The 17,808-nt window shown below is 41.2% G+C and overlaps 2 protein-coding genes, 1 long non-coding RNA gene and 1 other non-coding gene across 4 annotated transcripts in view; 3 read left to right on the top strand and 1 right to left on the bottom strand.

The window, feature by feature from the left end:
• The window catches only part of LOC134326291 (zinc finger protein 420-like), a gene marked incomplete at its 3' end in the record, with an annotated part of 192,081 nt that overhangs the window by 116,609 nt on the left and 57,664 nt on the right, over window positions 1-17,808 (bottom strand). Inside the window, exon 3 of the mRNA XM_063008451.1 lies at window positions 5,082-5,097. Within this exon, the coding sequence (XP_062864521.1) occupies window positions 5,082-5,097 (16 nt within the window). The remainder of the gene's footprint in view (window positions 1-5,081; window positions 5,098-17,808) is intronic.
• Window positions 574-2,503, top strand: LOC134326029 (uncharacterized). The gene is made up of 4 exons (XR_010014461.1): window positions 574-679; window positions 1,415-1,592; window positions 2,321-2,383; window positions 2,480-2,503. It is a non-coding gene; the product is annotated as an uncharacterized LOC134326029 (long non-coding RNA).
• On the top strand, window positions 875-956 carry trnas-uga (transfer RNA serine (anticodon UGA)). Its single transcript has one exon. It is a non-coding gene; the product is annotated as a tRNA-Ser (tRNA).
• Window positions 9,018-10,713, top strand: LOC134326011 (ribosome-binding protein 1-like). The gene is made up of 2 exons (XM_063008203.1): window positions 9,018-10,120; window positions 10,216-10,713. Exons 1-2 carry the CDS (start codon window positions 9,091-9,093, stop codon window positions 10,461-10,463), a joined length of 1,278 nt encoding a protein of 425 aa, XP_062864273.1. The 5' UTR covers window positions 9,018-9,090; the 3' UTR covers window positions 10,464-10,713.

The raw sequence follows: 17,808 nt of genomic DNA, 5'->3' as shown, positions 1-17,808 counted from the left end.
GATTGCAATCAGATCATGATTAATGTAAAACTAGTTATCCTCCTATACGTAACATCCCAATGTTTACCTCAGGATTTTCTGGTTGAGAGCAGAATCTGTGGTTCTGTTCAACTTAATTAACTGAAACCACAAACCACAGTGTGTTAATTTTATTAACTTTATATATATATATCAGGATTTTCAGATAGAGAGCAGAATTTATGGTTCTGTAATATCACTCAGGCCCTAAAGCTGCAAAGCATCCACATCATCACACTACCACCACCACGTTTCACTGTTGCTGCTGTGAGTTTATTATTTACCTCAGTTTGAAGTAAAATGAAACGTTTGTGCTTTTTGCTAATTCAGTGTCACTGGGTGGAAGATTGAAATCCCAGAGAAACACAGATTGATATTTTAAGAATGAATAAAGTTTTATAACAGTCTCTGTGCACCTTCATTGTTTGCGTAGTTGTTGTGTAGTGAGCGGATCTATAGGACGACTTACTCTGAAGGACACGTGAGATGTTCGGGCTCTTCGTCCCCTCTCGGGTTCGCTCTGTCCTTTCTTCTCTCTCGGCTTCACAACATCACTGAGCTGCACTGCGACACTGGAGGAACGTCTCAGCGGCTTTCACACAGACTGGAGACCATGGAAACATGCAAACAAGAAAAAGCAGAAAGAGCAAAAGATCGGAAGGTAAGAAAACTGATTTTAAACTAATTTTATCATTTATTACAATCTTATATTATTATTTAACTTTAAAGTGAGCGTGCTGGTCTGATGTTCTTTATATTCTGTTTATATCCTGTCTCATAATGTAAATTATTGTTAACAAAAACAGAATTTAGGAAACCCCAGTACAGGAAACAGCTAAGAATCATCCCTTATACAGCTGTGATGGCTGAGAGGTTAAGGCGTTGGGCTTGAAATCCAATGGGGTCTCCCTGCGCAGGTTCGAACCCTGCTCACAGCGGCCTGGACTTTTAATTAAGGAGCCACACCTTGAAACAGAGGATTGTGGATTTAACACTGATAAAAATTTATAATTGTGTTCAGATTATAATAATGAATGTAACATATTTATATCAGAAAATAAAGTGAACCTTCCTCTTTGTGTTCCACAAGAATCCTACTGAACTTTCTCCCTGTTTAGGTTCAAATCCTGTTCAGAATAAAATCACATTACACAACGCTTTACCTCAGGATTTTCTGGTAGAGAGCAGAATTTGTGATTCTGTCCTTTTTTCCAACTCTACTGAACCACAGTGAGAGTCATAAACACCACCAGCACCACCAACAACCCCACAAACACCATCAATGCCCCGAACACCATCTACCAGATCTATAAAAGGAACCTAAAGTAATTAAACTAGTCCGACTTTTCCGCTTCATTGACACCATCATCATCTCCTCCCTCTCTCTTTCTCTCAGGCTGTGGGTCAGAAGTGTGTAGGCGCTGTTTTACACTCTGGTACTGACGGGCAGACACTGGCACAGGTAGGAAGCAGCGCTGATCTCCGCATCATCAAGCCACGCCTTTCATTCTCACCAATACTGAACTGCTGCCTGGTCAGGTGGATCATCAAAAGTACAACAGCACAGAGTACAGGTACACACATGCACACAAATGAGTGTACATTTATTTTGAGTAAACTACTCAACATGTTCCAGCTAGTCTGTTTAGAAGCTGGGGTCAGAGCTTTGAGAGTTAAAGCCATGCTCAAGGGTCCAACAATTTCTGCTATACACAACTGGGAATTGACAGCCCAGAGCTCTGCCTACTGAGCTACAGACAAAACACTCGCAACAGAAATAAACTAATCCTGCTACAGAAATCTAACTAGTCCTGAATAATCAAGCCTTTAATATTAAATCAGATAATCAGACAAAATATGATAAATATTTTGAAGCACTTCTATTAACCACTGTTTCAAATCAGGATCCAAACCTGATGTACACAATTATGTTTCTATACTCACCAGTCTGTGTTATACATGATGAGCTTTATTTATCTGTATTATTAAATACATTTCATTAAATGTATATTTAATGAACGTACAGCTAACCTACACTACTGTGCATGCACATATAGCGTATTTACTATCTATGGAATTATCTATTTTTATCAGTGCACCGAAGTTGGCTAAAACACAAGAAGTTTTGTTAATACAGATCTGTAATTTTAATGTTTGTATTGTTAATGTAGATGGAAAACTGTAACATGGAGGCCTCTAAGGGTGGTAAAATATATACATAGAACGTAACTGGAGGTATTATTGTTACTGAACATTTTAAACTAGTTCACATTTAGTTAAACCAGTTTGTATCTTGTGCCAGTGTCTCCATGAATGAATAGGAATTAGGAAGCTGAGGGAACTTCATGACAGCGGGGCTGAAATGGTAGATGTTTAGAGCAGCTCTACAGATTTCATCTCATTTAACTTTTTTATTTAAAAGTTCTTGTGAACATTATTGACTGATTTGTAGCATTGTTAGCTGTTTATTTCAGGTGCAGTGTGACAGTAGATGATTTAACAAATCACACCCAAACTACATAAACATGTAGACACTCATCCTCCAGAGACTCAGAATGTGTTATTATAATTATTATTATTATTATTATTGATGTTGTTAATAAATGAGTTTAAAAATGACACCATTATTTGAGCTGTATGGGTCACATGGTGGATCAGTGGGTAACACTGTGACCCAAACCCAGAGGTGGAAAGTAAGGAATGACATTTACTCGCGTTACTGTAATTGAGGAGTTTTTTGTGTACTTGTACTTTTTTTAGTAGATTTTACAACCTGTAAAGAAGTGGACATGAAACCGGCCCGTTAGGCTGTTCGATCCTGCGGAGCATTTACGCATCTGTGGCTGCGAACTGAATCACTGAGTTAACGAGTCAGAAACGACTCACTCTGTTTCATTATGATGTTGTGCATAAACAACTCCATGAATCGGTTCATTTGGTGAAGAGATTCAGATGTATAAAGCAATCAGAGCTTCAGAATTCACATTCTGGGCGGAATTTCAATCTCTTTCTTTATTGGTGTTGTAATATACCTTTAGGATGTTAAAGGGTTAACACATAAAACAGAGTTATGCTTGATGTCATATGCGCATGCGTGGGTTGAAGGGCAATAAAAACAAAGCTCTACTAAATAGTTCATCTCCTGTTTTCTTTCAAATAATACTTCATGGTGGCAGCGTAAATGGTTCGCCCGGAAGGACTGAAACTATCCCTTGCATGTAAACGTTGTAAGGAGGGTAACTACTGCTTCTGTGTTAACTAAACTGGTGAATCGCGGGAAAAAGTTCACGCTCACTGCTATCGCGGTATCATTATAAAAGAAAAGCAAGCATAGTTCATGCCGTTTGAGCCACTGTGCACTGTTTCTCAGCGGAACATCAAGAAGCCCGAGTACAAGTTCACCAGCGGAATAGTTTCACTGAGTTCACATAAAATTTCCTTGCGCATCCTAAGTGAGAGCTGTGACGTGCGTGATTACAGAGCCAAACAAACGAAATGGCAGCGCACTTACCTGTGATGAACTGGTTCGACCAAGACCTAAGTGAGGCAATGTCCTTATTTAAACAAAAAATGACTCTTTATCTTGAAGATGAAGAAATAACAGATGCAGCAAAGCAAGCAAGGAAAATATGTCGTGGTATTGGAGATGAAGGACTGAAACGGCTGAATGCCAGTGGGCTTAGTGATGATGAAAAAAAAGTGCCAAACACGTTATGGAACTTTTTCGAAGGTCAGTTAAAACTTAATGTAAATTTCAGAATTCACAGACTACAATTAATGCAGTACAGACAAAAACCAGGAGAGTGCATTGATGATTTTGTGACTAGAGCCAGAACTTTAGCACTAAAATGTCAGTTCACAGATGAAGAACTCAATGAACGTTTAATTGAGCTCATCATTGCAAGCACTCCACATGATGCTCTGCGAAACGATCTTTACAGCAAACCTAAAGGATACCTCATTACTGATGTGCTGGCAGAAGGGCGAAAATATGAAGCTTTGTCAGCAGGCAATGAACAGTTACATCAGCTTGGGTTATCACATACTGAAAAAATCCATGCTATGATGAGAGGTCGAACGTGCCAGAGATGCGATACACACCACAAGCCACGCCAGTGTCCAGCATATAATGATGTGTGCTCTGCATGTGGAAAAAAAGGTCACTGGATGAAGTGCTGCAAAAAGAACAGACAGCGGAAACAAAACTCCAGTTGTAACCGAAAAAGTAAGTCTCGACCACCACACAACAAGCATCGCACATACCCTAACCCGAAGAAGGAACATAAGCAAAGGGAAGAGTCACACATTGATAGCATTGATGACAATGATAATGATCATCAAAACAGCGAGGAATGCTGTTACCAAAGACATTTTTATTCTATCACTGTCAGTGCAAAGTGCATGCATAGCATCCATGTCAAACCACCCCGAGATGAAGCGTACACAACTCTGAATATAAAACCACCTCACATGTCAGGTTGTACACATACACTACGCCTGAAAATTGATACAGGTGCTTCTGGGAATACGCTCCCATTGCGTACATTTATGCAAATGTATGGAACAAACAATCATGCCATGAAAAAACTGGGACCAGCACCCAACATAAAACTGACATCATATAGCGGTGATGAGATTCCTTGTTTTGGTGTCATTGACATTTCATGCCAGTACAAGGAGTCTAAGTGGGTCATTGCAAAGTTTTACGTTGTGGACGTACCAGGGCCAGCTGTAGTTGGATTACCCACAAGTGAATTGCTGAATCTGGTAACTGTCAATGTTGATATGATGGCAGAGGAAAGAGGCAATACTCAAAAAACTCAGCTTAAGAAACTCTGCTCGTCAAAAAGCATATCTGACATCACCAAGCTAAAGGAGGCATACCCCAATCAGTTTGACAGGATTGGTAGTTTCAGTGGAACAGCCAAGCTCATCCTAAAGGCGGATGCAAACCCGTTCATTGACCCACCACGAAAATGCAGTATACATATCAAAGACAAGCTACAGGAAGAACTTGACAAGCTTGTTGAGCAAGGTGTTCTGCAAAAGGTGGAAGAACATACTGATTGGTGCTCCAATCTTGCATTCAGCACTAAAAAAGATGGTTCCCTACGTATATGCTTAGATCCACAGAAACTAAATGGTAGTCTAAAAAGATGTCCACACAAAATTCCAACCGTTGAAGAGCTTAACCCAAAATTTGCAAATGCAAAGGTGTTCAGCAAACTTGATGCAAAAGCAGGATATTGGTCAATACACCTTGATAAAGATTCACAACTTCTGACCACATTCCGAACTCCATTCGGAAGATACTGCTGGAAACGTTTGCCATTTGGACTGAGTGTCTCTCAGGACCTTTTCCAAGCAAAGATGGATCAGATCCTTGAAGGTCTTCATGGCGTAGTGAGCATAGCTGATGATGTAGCAGTCTATGGAGAAAGTGAGGAAGATCATGACAAAAATCTCCTCAACCTAATGGAACGGGCAGCTGAAAAAGGTCTCGTTTTCAACAGTGACAAGTGCTCAATAAAAAAAACAAGTATCTCATTCTTTGGCAATCTCTATACAGAGAATGGTATTAAACCAGACCCTGCCAAGGTTAATGACATCCAAAAAATGCCAACCCCCCAAAACAAAGATGATCTACATAGATTCATGGGAATGCTAAACTACTTGTCACCGTACATACCAAAATTTGCAGACAAAGCACACACTCTGAGAGGGTTGTTAAAGTCTGAATCACCATGGACATGGGACAATGACCACCAGAAATGCTTTGAAGATTTAAAGACAACAATTACTGTGGATGCATGTCTAAAATATTATGACCCAGAAGTTCCCCTGACTATTGAGGTAGATGCATCACAAAAAGGCTTAGGTGTTGCACTGGTGCAGGACAACAGGCCCATCGCCTTTGGTTCAAAAACACTGACAGATTGTCAGTCAAGATACAGTAACATTGAACGTGAAATGCTTGCCATAGTGTATGGGATTCAACGTTACCATACATATCTATATGGTAAGTCTTTTCTTGTGGTAACAGACCATAAACCACTGGTCACCATATGTGCAAAACCATTGCACTCTGCACCGCCAAGGCTTCAGCGCATGTTGATCAAGACACAAGGGTACAACTACCAGGTCATATATCGCCCTGGAAGCCAAATGGTCCTTGCCGATACTCTCAGTAGGTTACCAAACCCTGAAAACCAAGGTGACATTGAGCTTGATGAGCGCATTGATGGAATAGATGTAGAAATCGAAGATCCAGAACTTCACACTGTTGCTATTATCAACTTTTCTCCTGCAAAACAGGATGCTCTTCGCGCAGAGACGGGAAAAGATGCAAGACTCAGCGCACTGAAGGAGTTAATCCATCAAGGATGGCCAGAAAAGATACAAGATCTGCCAAAAGACATACGTGCTTACTGGTCTTTCAGAGATGAACTTGCAATGGAGGCAGGAGTCATATTCAAGGGCAGACAAGTGCTCATTCCAGACTCCATGAAGGATGACATTTTAAACCAACTCCATGAAGGACACCAAGGTGTAGAAAAAACACGTCGCCTTGCCAGAGAAAGTGTCTACTGGATAAAGATCAATGACGACATTGAAAAACTATGCAAATCCTGTAGTACTTGTGCGGAACATCAAGATGCAAACCCAAAAGAACCTCTTGTTCCACACAAAACACCCTCAAAACCTTGGCAGTATATTGCTTCTGACATATTTGAAGTCAGTGGACGACAATATTTATTGACTGTAGACAGATATTCCAAATATCCAGTTGTTGATGAAATGCATGTGCCTGTGTCCAGCCAAGCAGTTGCACAAAAAATGCAAATGTACATGTCCCTATTTGGTCGACCAGATGAAATAATGACTGATAATGGACCACAGTATACAGGACAAGCCTTCAAAAGGTTTGTAACAGACTGGGGAATAAAGCACATCACAAGTTCACCACACTATCCAAAAAGTAATGGATTTATTGAAAGGCATGTGCGATACATTAAATCAGTTGTGAAAAAAACTTTGAAACATGGAGGCGAGCTACAAAGGGCAATGCTACATGTCCGTGCAACCCCTGTTGATAGTGAGCTTCCTTCACCTGCAGAACTGCTCTTTGGGAGACCAATTACCACACTTTTGCCAAGTCACGGTGACCCAGGCAAGGAGGAGCAAAGACTGCACCTAGAACAGCGATCGTCAGAAATGAAACACCATCATGATCGTTGCAGCCGCAAAGAACTACCTCCACTCTATCCTGGACAGCATGTGAGAGTGCTAGACAAGGAGAAGAGGACCTGGCACCCAGGGACAGTTGTGCAGAAGTGCATTGAACCTAAAAGCTACCTGATCGCGACACCCAATGGAAACGAGATCAGGCGCTCCAGGTGTCATCTTCGTGAGGATTTTGCTCCAGTAATGCAGAAAATTCACAAAAAGATTAGCTTTGCAGAACCACAATGCCAAGATAACACCAAGAACATTCACAACAATTCAGCTGAGACAACCAACCAATCACACAGCGAGCAGAAGTCAGACATGACTGGATCCAAAGTCCCAAAGCCGATGTGCACAAGGTTTGGAAGGATCATAACTAGACCGGCTCACTACCAGGATTATGTATAGGGTCAGAATAATACCCAGAGCGGGAGGGCAGTCTACCCTGATGATCGCTCTAATCTGTTGAAATACATTTTTCTGCAAAAAAGAAAAAAGAAAAAAAAAAACTTCCTGAGACTGTATATTAGTTCAACTAAATGTAAATCAACAATTGTGTTGTGTTAGCCTGAATCAGTATCTCAGAGAAAGATTTTTGGATATTGACTGTTAAAATATGTGCATGAATAACTAATGTGAGAACTAATGTTTTTCTAAAATATGCCTTGGAGTTGTATTGTTGATATACAAATTTATGTCTAACACTTTCAGTATTATGGTTAAACAGGGGGGATGTTGTAATATACCTTTAGGATGTTAAAGGGTTAACACATAAAACAGAGTTATGCTTGATGTCATATGCGCATGCGTGGGTTGAAGGGCAATAAAAACAAAGCTCTACTAAATAGTTCATCTCCTGTTTTCTTTCAAATAATACTTCAATTGGTTGTTGTATAAATGACAGTTTAGTGAACGAATCACCAATTTAAGCTTTTTACCGGGAAAGCCGAGAGAATAAATGATCTACAATAGTTTACATTAGTTAGGAGGATAAAACAGTTGGGGATGGATTTATATAATCTGGAAACATACAGGATGGTCTTGTGGATTATATCCCTAATGGAACAACACATGGATATAGATCAGGTAAGCACATAAGTGCTTATGATTTTCTGTTGCTGTGTGACTGATCTGGGTCGCGGTTCTGCTGTTTACGGTTGGCTTTCATTTTGCAACGATAGCAAAGCATTATGAAATATTGTGATTTTTTTATGTTCATTATTGTTTGAGTAATTATTGAAGTAAAACGGACAGCATAAATGTGATTGTGAGATGTAGCTGGTTTGTTCCTATGCTGGTGTAAGACCCGTTATATTTTTGATAGGTGCGACTTTACCAGCCTAACCCTGTTACTGAGGATACACAGAAATGATGCTGTTCTGAAGTGATAAGAGCAGTTACAGGGTGTTCGGTGTGTAGAGCTTAAATCCACACATGAGCTGCTGATATGCTGCATGGCTGATGAGCTGTGTGTGTGTGTCTGCTTCATCATTCATCATTCATCTATCAACTTCTGTTACAAATGATGTTCCTCCTTCTGTTAAACAACTAACTCAGTAACGTTTACTCTCAGTACCCCCCCCCCCCCCCCCCCCCCCAAACACACACACACACACACACACACACTCACTCACACACTGTGTGTTTGTTTATGAATCCCGGTATTAGAGTGACGTGTAGAGTGACGTGGTACCTACAGGTGGATGAAACCTTTATGACGTAGTAAGGATTCCACTCCACACAGGGTATAAATAGCGGGGAGAGCGGGATCCTCCATCAGTCTTCACTGACAGAGATACAGGACACACACGCGGCGGTTACTCTCTCACACTCACCGTGTTTAGCATGGCGTTCCAGGGATTTATATCGGGGGGCGGACTGCGCTCAGCGGGTGTCGCGGTCGGCGTTACAGCTGCTGCTGCGGCCGGCTGTTATTTACTCTACCAAAAATGGCGTAAAGCGCGCAAGAGCACCAGAGGTGTCGCGGAGGCGGAGGAACACATTCCTGAGGGCGCAAACCAGGTAGAACAGGCACCGGTACAAACCGGGTCTGAGGGTGGGAGCCAGGTGGAACAGACGCCGGTACAAACCGTGTCTGAGGAGGGGAGCATAGTGGAACAGACGCCGGTACAAACCGGGTCTGAGGACGGGAGCGTACAAACCGGGTCTGAGGACGGGAGCAAGGTGGAACAGAAGCCGGTACAAACCGGGTCTGAGGACGGGAGCAAGGTGGAACAGACGCCGGTACAAACCGGGTCTGAGGACGGGAGCATAGTGGAACAGATACCGGTACAAACCGGGTCTGAGGGTGGGAGCCAGGTGGAACAGACGCCGGTACAAACCGTGTCTGAGGAGGGGAGCATAGTGGAACAGACGCCGGTACAAACCGGGTCTGAGGACGGGAGCGTACAAACCGGGTCTGAGGACGGGAGCAAGGTGGAACAGAAGCCGGTACAAACCGGGTCTGAGGACGGGAGCAAGGTGGAACAGACGCCGGTACAAACCGGGTCTGAGGACGGGAGCATAGTGGAACAGACGCCGGTACAAACCGGGTCTGAGGAGGAGAGCAAGGTGGAACAGGCACCGGTACAAACCGGGTCTGAGGAGGGGAGCAAGGTGGAACAGGCGCCGGTACAAACCGGGTCTGAGGAGGGGAGCAAGGTGGAACAGGCGCCGGTACAAACCGGGTCTGAGGAGGGGAGCAAGGTGGAACAGGCGCCGGTACAAACCGGGTCTGAGGAGGGGAGCAAGGTGGAACAGACGCCGGTACAAACCGGGTCTGAGGACGGGAGAAAGGTGGAACAGACGCCGGTACAAACCGTGTCTGAGGACGGGAGCATAGTGGAACAGACACCGGTAGAAATCCTGGGTCAGAGTAAGTGTGTGTGGAGAGTAAATGTATATATGATATATAGTGACTATAGAAAGTGATGATAATAATACTAATAATGGTTCTGCTTTTTTTTTTAGGGCCCCACGGAGCGTACACCTTATTTGAGCTCAGTTTTGAGTTCAGTAATGAAAACAAAAGACCACAGTACAGGACTCGTACTGAAATTACAGTTGGTCTCATGATCACATTTGATCCGTTTGTACGACTCTTCAAGTTTGTAGGCCGGGCAGGACCAGCTTTAGTTAGCCTGGGTCACAACATCCGCAACGCACTGACCGGTACCAGTGATACACTGGCTGTTACCGATAACGTCACCGGTCAGTGAAACAAAAGAAATTCAGTTCAAAAGAAATGTGTGTTCAAGTCCTTGCTCAGGGGCCAAAATCTGGCAACTTTGCAGCAACGGGGCTTGAACCAACAACCTTCTGATTACTTCAGTTAAAGAAGTTTAATTCAAAAGAAATGTGTGTTCAAGTCCTTGCTCAGGGGCCAAAATGTGGCAACTTTGCAGCAACGGGGCTTGAACCAACAACCTTCTGATTACTAATCCTTAAATAAAATTGACTAAAGCTTAAGTGCAGCGTTTGTTGTATTTTTATATTTCAGTGTTTTATATGAACTTATTAAACTACAAGCTTGGTATTTCATTAGTGCTGTTGTTGGGAAAAATAGCATCATTTGTTTGCTCAGCTGGACCAAACACAAAACACATACGACTTCTTTTACAAATTCTTACACAAGATCTACTTAAAATCCATGCATTCACAAGGGCGAAATCCACAAAATGGAAAAAAATAGAAATGACGTATCTCTAAAACTAACAGAAAAACGTAGGAAACATTTATTGTGCATTTATTCAGACAAATCAACCTATTAAAGTCTGTTACAGTTTGATGCATTAATGTCAAACTAAAAAACTTTTTACCCCCTACAAAAAAGTTTGTATTTATTTATTAACATTGTTTTAAATAAGCATCAATGTCTCGAAAAATGACATTATTTATTTTTATATACAATCAATGGTCCTCACCTACTACAAACCTTATTTTTGTAAATATTCATTTATTCATTACAGATTAATAACTAAACATTTGGAATGAAGAAAAAATTAACTTATTTTTATTACCATTATTACATTATATAGCATATACTAGTTTACACAAGTTAAAATTGTACTGTTTCAATTTTTAAAACTCAAACTTTAAAAATTAAACTCAAACTTTTGAATTAAAACATTCAGCTGTGTTCTTATAAACAAACTTTCCTTTTTATAGATATATTTTAAAAACAAGGAACAAAAATCTGAATATTTAGTTTGTCAATACAGGTTTTAAACTATCCACAAACCTTTCTTTCATTTCAATATTTTAAAAATAAATTATATCTAAATTATTCAAATTAAATTATTTAAAGTGGAGCTGCAACCTCAGCATCACTGTTTCTGACCCACTGAAAACCAAACATTCCCAACATAAACACACAAATCCAACAAAGTATTTACAATCCCAGATCTGCTCAATCCACGCATTCACAAGGGCCAAATCCACAAAATAAAAAAAAATGGAAATGGAAATGACTTGGCTCCCCGTCACTCCTCTCACTATCCTGTTGATATTTATCCTCGCTACTCAACACTGCAGTCACCATCATCTAGTAATGTACACACCTCATCTACTGTCAGCCAAACCAGACTGGACATGGGGACCTAGGGACGGGGACATTGGGACACCCCTTCCAACATTTCAAACTGCAGTTAGAAACTAAACTACCAAAACAAAATAAAATAGAATGTTTCCCTGCCCCTGCATGGGAGCTCTGCTTATTGCTTATCTGACCCCCTGCAGTGCTCAGTCAGTCTGCTGGGGATCATCCTCACAGGAAAAGGTGATTGTGATTGCGTGATTGTGATTGCGGAATATGATCAAAAGATGGCGCTAAAGTTATTTATACATAAACATGAGCAACGTTTAACAGTGTTACACAATGACTAACTGTACAACAAGTCTGTTTTATGCTGTAATGTATATGTATGTATACACACATATTAGGTGATCCATTGTTCTTCAAATAGGCTAGTGACCCCTGTTCTTAAAAAGACAAAGATACACGTTTCATTTGAGTACATGATGTAATAATGCTGTGTGTTAAGGTTTTATTTAACCTGGTTTATACCTGCCTTCATCCAGCTAAAGATGCCAATCATTTTTAAATAACCATCTGCGACCTTAACATCACAACAACACAAAATATATTTCATTCTTATGTGCAAATATGTACAATAACAGTTGTTTAAAGTTAAAGTTGAGTTTAAAGTTACATACTGAGTGAATATGTTGAGCATTTATTACGTTCTGTATGTACTTGGCTAATACACAAGATGTTTTGTTAATACAGATCTGTACTTTCAATCTTTTTATTGTTAATGTAGATGGAAAACTGTAACATGGAGACTGAATGGTGGTAAAACCATGAGGGGCATTTTTCAGGAGTTCCACTATATACTTTACTATCTCTCTCTCGGTCTGTCTATCTATCTATCTATCTATCTATCTATCTATCTATCTATCTATCTATCTATCTATCTATCTATCTATCTATCTATCTATCTATCATCTATCTCTCTCTCTCTCTCTCTCTCTCTCTCTCTCTCTCTCTCTCTCTATCTATCTATCATCTCTCTCTCTCTCTCTGTGTGTGTGTGTGCGTGTGTGCGCATGCGCGGCTGTGAGTGGTTGAGTGTGCGGAGCGTAGTGAGTGTGAGTAAGAGCGATATTGAATTACTTTCTTTTTCTACTTGCTGGCTTGTGTGTGTGTGTGTGTGTGTGTGTGTGTGTGTGTGTGTGTGTGTGTGTGTGTGTGTGTGTGTGTGTGAGTGTGAGCGGCAGTGGGAGCGTGAGTGTGTGTGTGTGTGTGTGGCGTGGTCTGGAGCATGGCAGCTCAGAACACGCGGTTGTGTGAGAATCTGACTCGCCAGCACGGTGTGCGTGTGGCATGTTCGGCGAGTGTTGAGGATTGTTGTATAGCGGCTGGAAATGTGGTGGGGCATGAGAATATTGTCTCTGCCTCTAGAATGAACAGTACTATTGTTGTTTTTCTCAATGATGTTAAAAAAGCAGCGACACTGATTGAAAAAGGCATAATAATAAATGATGAGTTGAAAATGGTTTCTCCCCTCAGTTCACCAGCCCAAAAAATTATGCTGTCTAATGTCCCTCCTTTTATTAGTGATGAAGAAATCAGAAGAGAACTTAGCAGATATGGGCGCTTGGTCTCCCCCATAAAGAAAATCCCCCTCGGATGCAAATCCCCACTGTTAAAACACTTGGTATCTTTTAGAAGAATGGTTTTTATGATAATGAAAGAAGGTATGAAGGAGCTGAATGTTGTATTTAAATTTACAGTTGATAACTTTGATTACAATATCTTTGTTTCATCAGACACTAGTATGAAATGTTTCAAATGTGGTAAAATGGGACATATTGTTCGTGCCTGTCCAGAAAACAAAACTGATGATTCAGGTATTTCTGAGCAGCCAGGGCAAGATGCAGCAGAGCCTTCTGAAGCCGACCCTCCTACGGCTAAAGCTGGGCATGTGGCGGAAAGCCCTGGGTCTCCCACCTCGTCTGATATGATGGAGGGCGACCCCTCTGCCCAGCCTGCTGCCAAGGAGTCCACAGGTGCAAATACAGTGGACTCTGAAGAAGTGCTAGAGAGACCTGTACAGGCAGGATCAGAGAGGCAGAGTTCCCACTCTGAAGCATCGGCCACCATAGTTGTGCACGATGATATAGAGATGGAAGATGAGCCCACATTTAAAGTCCCAAATAAAAGAAAAAAACGAGGCAAAGGACAACTGAACAAGCAGGTAAAAAGAGACATGACGGCTGAGGAGAGAGAGTCAGACAGCGATGAACACATGTCTGACTCCATACTTAGTTTTAACTCACAAGAAGAACAATCAACAACAATGTACTCAGCTGAAGATATTAAAGATTTCCTAAGAAACACCAAATGGCAAAAAAATGTTGTGATAGAAGAACACTTCCCAGATCTTAAACAATTTATTCACGATGTGAAATATTTTAGAAGAGAAGGAGCGTTTATTGATCTAGAAATTTTTAGATTAAAAAATTGATTACTAAAGTTAACAGAGAAACCATTGACGATGATCAGTAGACTGGTTTATGGCTTTTACACTGAAATAGGTCTGCGTCTGAAATTCTCCATATTTGTTACAACTTTAATCTTTTTTATGAGTGGGATTCAGATTGCAACTCTTAATATCAATGGTGCCAGAGATCATGAGAAGAGAGCAAAACTTTATGAACTTATAAAGCAGAAACATATTGATGTGGTGATATTACAGGAAACACAAAGTGATGCATGTAACTCTGCTGAGTGAGTGAAAGAGTGGGATGGATTGGTGGTTTTAAGCCATAATACACCACATAGTGCGGGAGTTGCATTGTTATTTGCTCGTAATTTTATTCCTGATTCCTATGAAGTTGAAGAAATTTTAAATGGAAGGATTTTAAAAGTGAAAACATTTTTTGAGAATGAGATTTTAGTTTTTATCTGTGTGTACGCTCCCACCAGTGCAGTGGCGAGGATGGTGTTTTTAGATAAATTAAATGATGCTATTGCTAGCTGTAGCACTGCTGAGCTTTTAATTATGGGTGGAGATTTTAATTGCACAGTGGACAACTTGGACAGGAATCATGAAGAACCTCATGTAGCCTCCCGAAAGCGCCTACGGGAGATGACTGAGACTAATGAGTTAAGTGATGTATGGAGATTTTTACATAAAAAGCAAAAACAATACACATGGGTCCACACAATAAATAATACGCTCTCTCTGGCGAGATTAGATCGGTTTTACACCTTCAAGCATCATATGTCATTTTTTACAAAGTGTTTTATCGTTCCAGTCAGCATTTCTGACCATAGTATGGTTCAGTGCCTTATCGCTAAGAATAAAATCAAACCCAGAAGCGCATATTGGCACTTTAACAATGCACTTTTAGAGGATGCTAATTTTAGAGAGTCTTTTATTTATTTTTGGAATGTTTTTAAATCAGAAAAAGAGTCTTTTAGTTCTTTACAGCAGTGGTGGGATGTGGCAAAGACACAAATCAAAATATTCTGTCAACAATATACTCTAAATGTTACTAAAGATATGATCAGATCATTGAAAGCCTTGGAGATAGAAATAGTGGAACTCCAAAGTTTGGAGGCCACAGGAAATGGAGGGCATAGTGAAGCAATCAAAAAGAAAAAAGTTATAATGAATGACCTGCTGGACACTACAGCACAGGGGGCGCTGGTCCGCTCACGTTTTAAAAATGCTAATGAAATGGATGCTCCATCCAAGTTCTTCTTTGGTCTTGAGCAAAAGAATGGACAGAAAAGGATAATACATGCTCTGCGTACAGAATCTGGGGATCTCGTATCAGAGCCCACTGAAATACGCAAGCAAACAGTCAGCTTCTACTCGAAGCTTTACAGCAGTGACCGGTCAGTGGCAACAGTAATAGAGGAAAGTTTCCTTTGTGACCTGCCAAAACTCTCAGAGCAGACGGCGGAAGAAATGGCAACAGAGCTGACACTCAGAGAACTCCATGAGGCTTTGCAAAAGATGGAGAATGGACGGGTGTCAGGGATAGATGGTCTTCCTGTAGAATTCTATAAAGCCTTTTGGGCAGAAATGGGGCAGGACATGCTGGAAGTTCTTCAGGACAGCGTAAAGAAAGGGAAGCTCCCACTGAGCTGCAGGAGAGCTGTTCTGACCCTGCTGCCGAAAAAGGGAGACCTGACACACCTGAAAAACTGGCGCCCAGTGTCACTACTGTGCACTGACTGTAAGCTGTTTTCAAAAACATTAGCTTTAAGACTAACTAAGGTAATGGAACAAATCATTCACCATGACCAGTCGTACTGTGTGCCTGGCAGGTCTATCGTTGATAACATACACCTAATTCGGAATGTTCTGGACGTCTCTAGGCTATTGGGCTTAAAGACTGGTTTTATTCTTTTGGATCAGGAGAAAGCTTTTGACAGGGTTGAACATGAATATCTGTGGGAGGTACTGGAGGGCTTTGGGTTCAACCCAGGTTATATAGCTATGATCAAGATCTTATATTGTGACATTGAGAGTATATTAAAGGTTAATGGTGGTTTATGTGCACCTTTTAAAGCATATAGAGGCATTCGGCAAGGTTGCTCTCTATCAGGCATGCTGTATAGCTTAGCAATTGAACCACTCTTATGCAAACTAAGAAAACAACTTTCTGGGTTTACTTTACCTCAATCCAGTGATTTCCTTTGTCTGTCTGCATATGCAGATGACCTTGTTGTAATGGTGGCTACACAGACGGATGTTAATGTTTTAACTAATACCTTAAAAGAATTTGAACTTTTATCATCCGCTAAAATAAATTGGGATAAAAGTGAAGCCATGTTAGTTGGACAATGGGACGGTGAGGAGCCGACGTTACCAGGAGGATTAAGGTGGAGAAAAGGTGGTTTTAAATACTTAGGTGTTTACCTGGGTAACCCTGAGTTTTTAAGCAAAAACTGGGAAGGCACCATAGAGCGTGTAAATGGCAGACTGAACCGGTGGAAACGACTGATCCCAAAAATGTCATACAGAGGACGAGTATTGGTGATCAACAATCTTGCAGCGTCATCCTTGTGGCATAATCTGGCATGTGTAGACCCACCGCCAAATCTGCTAGCCAATGTCCAGGCTCTGTTGGTGGATTTTTTCTGGGATAGACTGCACTGGATCCCTCAGAGTGTGCTTTATCTTTCAAAGGAGGAAGGGGGACAGGGACTGGTTCACCTTGCCAGCCGAACTGCAGCTTTTCGCCTCCAGTTTATACAGAGCCTTCTCACTGGACCCAAGAATCTGGTGTGGAGAGCAACAGCTCATGGAATCCTACAAAAAGTAGGAGGAATGGGTCTAGACAGAGCCTTGTTTTTAATGGATACAAGAATGCTGGACATTGGTGGATTACCCTTGTTTTATTATGGACTTTTTAAAATTTGGAACTATTTTAAAACGGAAAACAAAGGGAGCAGAGTGCTACAAGGGCTGCTAGAAGAACCCCTGATCTACTGGTCACGTCTTGACATCTCCAGTGTAAATGGCTACCAACTGTCTAGAATTCTGATTACATCAAGGATCATCACACTCCGACATCTGGTTGATGTCTCAGGGACAGACTTTTCAGGAGCGGAGAACTTGGCAGCATGTTTGGGAATAAGGTCTCTGCATGTTGTGAACAACCTCCTGCAGCACTGTAGATCTACCCTTACAGCAGAAGAACGAACTTTACTTCTGGAATATACAACAAATGAAAGCAGCACTGCAGATGAAGGAACATTCCCCCAGTTAAACATTATTCCAAACCTGGATGGATATGGGGGTCCCCTTCTGCAATGTAGAGGTGAAGGGGACATGGACATTCATACTGTGTCCGGAAAACTCCTATACAGAGCATGTGTAAAGGTTTTAAATAAGACCAAACTGAATGGGAGGGTGGACACTCCATGGAGAAGTGTTCCGGGTTTCAATAATGATTTTAAACCAGAATGGAGGGCACTGTATAAACCACCTTTAACCAAAAAGAGATATACAGATATACAGTGGAGGATTTTACATGGAATTG

This window comes from Trichomycterus rosablanca, chromosome 14 (assembly GCF_030014385.1).
Source record: "Trichomycterus rosablanca isolate fTriRos1 chromosome 14, fTriRos1.hap1, whole genome shotgun sequence".
NCBI classification, from domain to species: domain Eukaryota; kingdom Metazoa; phylum Chordata; class Actinopteri; order Siluriformes; family Trichomycteridae; genus Trichomycterus; species Trichomycterus rosablanca.
The sequence above is the reverse complement of the archived record's forward strand: the minus strand, read 5'-3'. Positions and strand labels throughout refer to the sequence as shown.